Consider the following 8160-nt stretch of genomic DNA (forward strand, 5'->3'; position numbering starts at 1 on the left):
CTTTCACAATCTAACAATTAACAGTTAAGCAAAAGAATAACTATAAATAAAGCACTAAATACAACATAAAAAGTAATCAGATGGAAATTGTTTATGGACTTTTAAAAATTATGTGGCAGTTAATTGGAAATGTTAGAATATTATTTGCTATTATCTTTCAATTTCCAGAACATTTGAGTGTATAAATGCTAACTGACGCTGAGATACACAACCAATGGAAAGTTCTACACTCTCACACTCACGCTCTCACTTCCTGTATCTATTTGATCTTTAAGTCTCCGCTAGAGGGCAATGCTGTGCATATGGTTTTCATTTTTAGAAAGAAAGGTTTTCTCTGAGGACTTTCCTTCAAATGACCCAGATTACCACAGGTTAATCAGCTGTTTGTCTGAAAGACAGAAACCAAAAGCGACAGAAATGAAGTGAATTGGCCTATTTAGGGGGAACCAAAACTTTGGAGGGTCATGCATAAAATGTGACTAGACAGAAGATCTAAAACCACATGTGGGACAAAGTGTGCACTGTTGAAAGTACTGGGAGAACACATACTCATGACATGATGACAAGAAAGAAGATAACAGATAACACATGGACATAAATGGGAAATGACAAACAGTGTTTTTCACAGAAGCTCTTTCAATCTGACTTCACTCACATGAAAGGTCAGGCTAATAAAATGACCAGTATTAGTGTACTGGGTAGCACTCTAATATATATATATATATATATATATATATATATATATATATATATATATATATATATATATATATATATATATATATATATATATATATATATATATATATATATATATATATATATTAATTAGATTAGATGTACCTTATCTTTACTACTAACCAGTGAATTTTGAACTTGGAAGTTCTCTGCATTTTAGTGCAAGAGAAATGCTTTGAATGTCATGTTCCTTTTTAAATAAAAGCTACATTCCAATAGCAAGTTTTCATACGTCATGAACTTTGTGTGTGGTGACGATGGGGGGAAAACACAAAAGAGGAAGAGAGAGCTATAAGACTGAGCAACACTTAACTACACGTCACTGACAGGAAACACACCAAGGTATGGGGGAGGAGAGCAGAAGAGACAGAAAGTAATGCTGATGGGTGTAGTTTATGATATCAAAAAACAGTAAGACATGAAAGTATCTTCTTTGTGGATTAATGATACTTAGAACCATAGTCTACAAGCAGATGTAGGACTTTCTTTATGGAATAATGTTCTAACACAGTCTATCACTACAGAAAGGGGGAAAAAAATGGATAGCAACAAGACGCCCATCCAGATCTTCTTCATAGTGGTCTTTGTGAGCTGTGTTGCAGGTAGACATTTTTTTATTTGGTTGATTTTAGTACTTTTAAGGTACTTTAAACTTCTTTTTTAATGCAGTTATGTGTATTTGATATGATGTGTGCAGTAGTGGTGTATTACCCAGATTAAAATATTGTATACCGCTAATATACATGCTTGTCAACTTGTCAGTGTAAGGCCAACAGGGATTGTTGTGGCCTTTTGATGGAACTTTTTAATTATTAAAACCTGGCCTTAAATCAAGAGCATTTTCTCAACATCAGCTACTTTTCCTGACTTCCTATTTTCATGGAAAGCCTTACTGTATTGTTTCCAGTGTATGGGATGGGATACAAGATTTAAACTAAGCATTTTTTCCATAAACTAAAATATCATTCAAACAACACAATTTGTCAACAGGTCAAAGATTGCCTTCACCAGTGAACCTCCAAGTGAATATTTTGGATGGAGAGGTGATTGCACACTGGGATAAACCTACAGGCGCCCCTTCAGATGTGCGGTACAATGTTCAGTTTGGAAGGTAAGCTTGACAACACATAAAAAACAGTCATTAACAAATATAAACTAAACTATATTTGAAACCACGTAGTAATTTTCACTGATGTTGTTCTTTAGGCACGCAGGAGAATGGACAAAGGTCAACAAGTGTACAAACATAACTGAGATGTTCTGTGACCTAAGTCACCGGATAGAAGAATACACAGGGATCTACAAAGTTCGAGTGCAGCTGGAGGCCGGCGGCGCCCAGTCTGAATGGACACACAAAAAGAAAATCAATCCTACTTCAAGTAAGATTAATTTGACATTTTTATATATTTTATGAGAGTTCTAAGTATTATTAAGTATTAATAAGTATATATATATATATATATATGTATATATATATATATATATATATATATATATATATATATATATATATATATATATACACACACACACACACATATATATATTTATTTATTTATTTTTATTTTTTTTTACAGCTGAACTGCAGCCCCCCTCTTTCACTATGTGGGCTACTTCGAGCACTCTTACCATACATATTCACCAGAAGCCTATTTTAAGAAAACTTTTCCTTTATGGAATAACCTATACAATCTATCTGGTGGAGACGGAGCAAAATAAGGTAAAACAAAAAACTCACAAAACACAAGACTGCTGAATTATTATTATTATTATTTTTATTATTATTATTATTATTATTATTATTATTATTTATTTATTTTTATTATTATTATTATTTTTTTTTACAAATTTAACATTATGTCTTATCTCTTCAATACAGAATACAACTGCATATCTCAAAGACGATATCTGGGACCACCAGAGGAAAAAAGAGTTCAGCTCTTTACGGTGGGGCAAAGAATACTGTATCACTATCAAAGTAGAGGGAAATGGTGGACTGGCCAGCAGCCTGTCACATCCACAATGTGTTACATTACCAGACCAAGGTAAAACATGTTGTCTCCTCTCTCCTCATGTGAAACATTTGTGGGTGTATACTAACAGTCATTGTTATTTTACAGAATGGATTATAACTGCAATTGTTGCACTTACTATTATGGGCGCTCTGATCATAGTTGCATTTATCTCCTCATTGATTCTGTGTTATGTGAAACAGCCAGTGAAGACACCTACTGCTCTTGTGAGTACAAAGCAAAACTTGTATTGTTTAAAATTACAAAACAGAGAATCAATCACTTGTAACTGCTGAAAGCCTCTGATGCTTTATTTACAGTATGCTCTACCTCTTTTTCAGAAATCCCCTGCTTGCGGGTGGCGTCCACTGTCCATTGGAGAGTGCACTATGGAAGTTGTTACAGACAAGGGTTGGTTCCTGTCCAGTGCGGGAACAGAAGTGAAACATGGCTTCAAAAATCTGCCTAAAACTTATATCAGCGACCAGAAAAATGGTGAAGAGGACAGGAGGTCGAGCACAGACAGTGGAGTCAGCATCAAGTCCACCTCTGACAATACCACACAAGAAGACAGTGGGTGTGGCAGCATAGGGCTACAAGATACTATTTGCAATTACCCTCAAGATGAAGGAAGTGATACTCTCAGTAAGGCAGAAGACAGTGGGATGGGACTAAACTGCCACTCAGATGCCTCTTCACTAAATCTAGAAGATCAAGACAGTGGATGTCTGAACAAATCTGGAGAATATCATAAACAACACCTGTTAACTGTAAACATTCATGACTGTGACAATGAAGACATCTTTAAGGAAACACTTCCACAAACACAACTCATCAGTGTGGTGTCAGGGTACAGGAAAAACACTTCAATTTGTACCTGTTCTGGGGCCAATCTGTGTATATGGTGCCATAATCAAGACAGTTACAGAGGACAATATAAAGGATTACATAAACATAACATGGTGGAGTCATATGGACATTCCACTCCTAAAGCTCAAACGGACATAGTGGACAAAAAAAGAACAAATATGACTTTAGTACAAATGGAGGAGACTTTCCCCATGTTGACCTCTCTATCATCCTTCCCTCTATTGCAAAAGGGACGGGACTTTAACATGAATGATGTGTCAGTCTCTTTGTGTGATGTAGAGTTCAACCACCACTGATGTCACATGGAGATCTCAGGCCTGATTATCAGTATTCACTGTCTCTATGAGTACAGGCTGATTTTCCAGTGTTAATCATAAAGACTGAGTTAGTTTGTGGGGAGAGGAAGGAAGCTGAGTTTTTTTTAATACCAAAGAGGTGCGGTTGACTTCACTTTACCTTGCTGCACCTTGTATCTCTGACTTTATTCACAACTGACAGTTAACACCGGAAGTGAAACTGTTGTGGAGCAATATGCAGGGAAACTGTGTTGGGCTTACGTGCTTTAGGACATTTTAACATTTCATTCTGCCTCTCATCTGCCACCCACACAAACTGAGAACATATCATACTTTATTATGCCGTATTACTTCCTACTTGTCTGTGACTGGTTCTGTTATAAGTGATTATTTATATTTTATTTATGCCATGAACAATAAAATTATAAACATTTTGGAAAAGTTTTCATGCAAACACAAATAAGGAATTTGTTGCTGTTAGCAGGTGACAGATAAAATATCAGTATGCACACGGGAACCCCATATGCAAATACTGAACAAGAAACACAGTGTTGGTTTCATACAAAAAAGCACTTCCACTGCACAACTTCCTCATAAAAAAAACATCTCTTAATAAAAATAACTGACTTCTTATGTCAGAATTTATGCAACACTGATTACAATTTTCATAACATTAGTGCAGGAGTTTTGAGAACAGTCCGTTAAAAAGGAAAGTGATATAATGAAGCTAAACTTAGTAGATACCATGATGTGGGGGATTCCACTTTACAGATGCAAAATTATATTATTTAAGCATGATTAAAGCACAACATACACCTTATACTTTAATAGTCATATTGGTTACACAACTATTGCTGCTAGTAATACTGCTTTTGTTCTTAACACCATACAGTATCTACTGTAACTAAGGGAAATTGTAAAAATGTCACTAATTTTGTTTCTGCAACTGCTGTTTCCTGTTTGATGTGTATACCTATATTTTATGATAGGAAGTCAACAAAAATATACATGATACATAATATATCATCGTAGTATATTTATAAAATTTTTGTGTTCAAATACATATATCCAACATCCAATAATGTTACAATATTTGTTACAATATTTACAAATTGCCATCTATTTTGGGGCCATGCTTTCATGAAAATTGTATCCAAAAAGAGAATTACAATCTAATTTTGTCATTTACAATAAACAGCAGCAATGAAAAGAAACAAAGTTGTGCAAAACAAGAAATGTGTTAAGTGGGAAGGTGACAGACCAGTCTTTTCAGTTTCTATATCATGTTCACCACAGCCAGTTGCTTCTATTGTTTGATATAGCTACTGATTGAGAAAGGGGACGGAGACTTCTTTACTCCCATTTTGCTGTAAGACATCAGATTTGTGAATTAGCTTTGTTTTGCATAATAATAATAATCATAACATGACAGAATAAGTTATAGCCATACTTACGTGAGCACTCTGTCTTTTAGTGGTGGTTCTGAGAGAGAAAAGCACATTTGAATATAAAAACTGATGTAGTGAGTTCATGTTTTATTTTCTGATTACTTGGAAAAACACTTACTCTTTTTCTTGCAGCAGTTCTTACAGTTTTTGCATTTGTATTTGCAGCAGAATTGGACAATCCCAATGGTAAAAAGGATGAAGAGGATCCCAAAGCCCACTGCAACTCCAACTGCTGTGGAGTTCACTCGGCTTCCTACAAACATAAAAGGATTATTGAACTAATCCTACTTCCATAAAGAAGCATTCCCAGTAGTAAAAGGTTCGTAATATTGTTTCTGAGATTGCAAAACCCTTAATATAATAATGTATAATATATTCTACATTTTCCACATAGCTCATAATAACTAATACTACAGGTTAATCAAATGAGAGAAAAAATCAAGGTCTAACATATTTCTAGTTTCCAAAGCTGACCAACAAAAACAATACCAGTTCTAAACAGTTGTCTGTTTTAATTTAATGCAATTCTAATTAAAATGGTCATATTATAAAGGTGGATATACTATATTGTTGTGCATTTCTTGTGTAAAATAACAGAAAGATACCCAATAGCAAGAATGCCTAGCATATTATTCAGAGCTAACCTTTTCTGTGAGGACAATCTGTTCAAGTAGATGAAACTCACCATTATTCCCCATGATGATCACTGTTAGGACCCTCCCTTTACTTCTTTCGTTTTTTTTTTTTTTTTAAAGTCCTTCTAAAATTTGTCTAAAATGTAAAGAAACAAATGTGAACGCTCTCTTCTCTCTGTTGTTTGCTGTTGTGTGGCTCTCTCATGTCCCCATACCACTCATACTTTAGAACCGGTCCTTCATCTTTTACTCAACCTGTGCCTCTGCTCTGCCTTGAGCTCCATTAGCAAATGTTAAGATCTGTGATTTTCAGTCAACCATTATATATTGATAAGGGATAAGGCAACCTATTTTGATTGGTTCTCCCACAAAAGAACCGTAATAGCTCCAGATTTTCCAGAGATTCTTGGTCTCTTGTGCTCTCTGAAATTTCCCATAACCCTGAGATCTCATTGACCAGAGGATTAGGAGGACTCCTACTGGACAAGACACTTAATACACCTGTCACTATACCACAGTTTGAGTAAACATCATTGAGTGATACCACAACATTTCACATTCTGTGTGTGAGATAACCAAAATACCAGACTTTTTCTTTTAATAATTATGAACTAATATTAAAAATAATCAATCACAGTTGTAAGCAATATATAATACTGTATTCAATGTATCAGTTATGGAATTCACTTACATGTCATGTTTATAAATAAATTACTTTCACTAATTGGAATTGTTTGTAATTACTCATTAGACAAGTTTTCTTCTCATGCTGTGATTCACACTTCAACACAAGTCAGACCACAGAATGTGGTGAGCCACAAGAAATTTGAAGTGCCTGTAACAACAACTAGTTTAAAACACAATAACTCTATATAAGGTTTTACAAATCACTACAGGGGCTAACTATCCACATTTAAACCTCAAATTTTAAAACAACAAAACAAACAAGGTAGGGAGTGGGAGTGTTCTAACAGCCATCAAAGGCTCTAAATGAACATGTTAAGATCTTAGCAGCCCCAAAGCACCTCCAACCAAAAATGTCTGGTGCTACCCCTGGAGCTAAGTACAAAAAAAAGCATTAATTTGCAGACCCCAATCAGAGAGACGAACAAGATAATAAGCTGGTTTTGATCACGTGACTTTTATGTTCATAGACACACTGATAAATGTAGTGAATGATTAAACTTTCCTGTTTTATTCAAAAATCAATTGTGAAGAAAAAGACAGACATATTCCTGAACTTTAAACACAACTGTTACAATACATATAACTGACTAGTACTGACTCAAATACATTCAGGAACAGTGGGCGGTAGGCAACGATTATACAGAAAATTAAGCCCTGTGTTTGTGCATGTCAGGCACATGAGGAAGTGTCACTGATCCTGATATGGACACTGAACAGCTATCTGCGATATGTGATACACACGTCTGAATGTGGTGAACACCGGCAGTTACGGCAAATTAAGCTTTTGGTAGGAGCATATAGTCACACCTCCATGAAACCCTAATCTTGAAGTCAGGCAGAGTGGGTGGCGGCGTAAAGACAATAGAACTCAATTCCATGAAGATAAGAAGAAAAAGTTTAAGGAAGCCTAACAGTCCAAATCTTCAGAACACTGAAAAAATACAAATGTCTTAAATATTTTGACCAAAACCTTATGCTAGATTCTTCAGCAGTTTGACAAAAAACTGATCATGATCATAAAACGTCTAAGGTCATGATAGAGCCTCCTCAACAGTACACCACACAGTTAAGTGTTAAGACAACCCTGAATATAATCTGAATATGAATGACTATATAAATTGACTAACCTAAAAAGGCACACATATCAATCAAAGTATAACAAAATATGTGTTCAAAAACAGTCAGTAATAAGAATGTAACCAATAATGACATTCTAATCTACTTTTACACACTACTATTCCACAATGTCATCCACAATCGAGCCATTTGTAATATCAAACACATACAACTGTTGCTTAAGGAAAAGGCATATCTAAAGCAGAGTGGTCAAACATTGACTGCTAGGAGTTCTAGTAAATCCCAGGCTTCCTTGTTAGCTGCACTCAAACAGAATATCACATTTCACTGGCGATGCCTGGAAGTGTGCAGACAGGGGCGTGAAGGACTCGTCAGGTTAAATATGGGCCATTGGCAC

The 8160-nt window shown here is 35.2% G+C and overlaps 1 protein-coding gene and 1 long non-coding RNA gene across 3 annotated transcripts; one reads left to right on the forward strand and one right to left on the reverse strand.

The window, feature by feature from the left end:
* The first annotated feature begins 1043 nt into the window (after nt 1-1043).
* Nucleotides 1044-4357, forward strand: il10ra (interleukin 10 receptor, alpha). Of its 2 annotated transcripts, XM_055167006.1 has the most exons (8): nt 1067-1149; nt 1263-1340; nt 1729-1849; nt 1945-2117; nt 2316-2458; nt 2618-2783; nt 2859-2977; nt 3092-4357. In XM_055167006.1, the coding sequence occupies exons 1-8, from the start codon at nt 1134-1136 to the stop codon at nt 3914-3916; spliced, it is 1641 nt and encodes a 546-aa protein (XP_055022981.1). In that variant the 5' UTR covers nt 1067-1133; the 3' UTR covers nt 3917-4357. The 2 variants fall into 2 exon arrangements, with proteins under 2 accessions (XP_055022982.1, XP_055022981.1); XM_055167007.1 differs by having other exon boundaries at nt 1044-1340.
* A 131-nt stretch (nt 4358-4488) lies between these two features.
* LOC129412667 (uncharacterized) lies at nt 4489-8152 on the reverse strand. The gene is made up of 4 exons (XR_008633791.1): nt 6050-8152; nt 5483-5617; nt 5371-5398; nt 4489-5283 (listed from the first exon to the last, which is right to left on the reverse strand). It is a non-coding gene; the product is annotated as an uncharacterized LOC129412667 (long non-coding RNA).
* Nucleotides 8153-8160: the final 8 nt, after the last annotated feature.

The sequence above is a fragment of the Boleophthalmus pectinirostris genome, unplaced genomic scaffold (assembly GCF_026225935.1).
Source record: "Boleophthalmus pectinirostris isolate CB_2022bp ecotype Guang Dong unplaced genomic scaffold, ASM2622593v1 HiC_scaffold_9, whole genome shotgun sequence".
NCBI classification, from domain to species: domain Eukaryota; kingdom Metazoa; phylum Chordata; class Actinopteri; order Gobiiformes; family Gobiidae; genus Boleophthalmus; species Boleophthalmus pectinirostris.

Coding starts and splice junctions, on each gene's coding strand:
- il10ra (XM_055167006.1), top strand. Junction 1,341..1,728: donor CTTTGTGAGCTGTGTTGCAG/GTAGACATTTTT, acceptor ATTTGTCAACAG/GTCAAAGATTGCCTTCACCA. Junction 2,978..3,091: donor TGAAGACACCTACTGCTCTT/GTGAGTACAAAG, acceptor CCTCTTTTTCAG/AAATCCCCTGCTTGCGGGTG.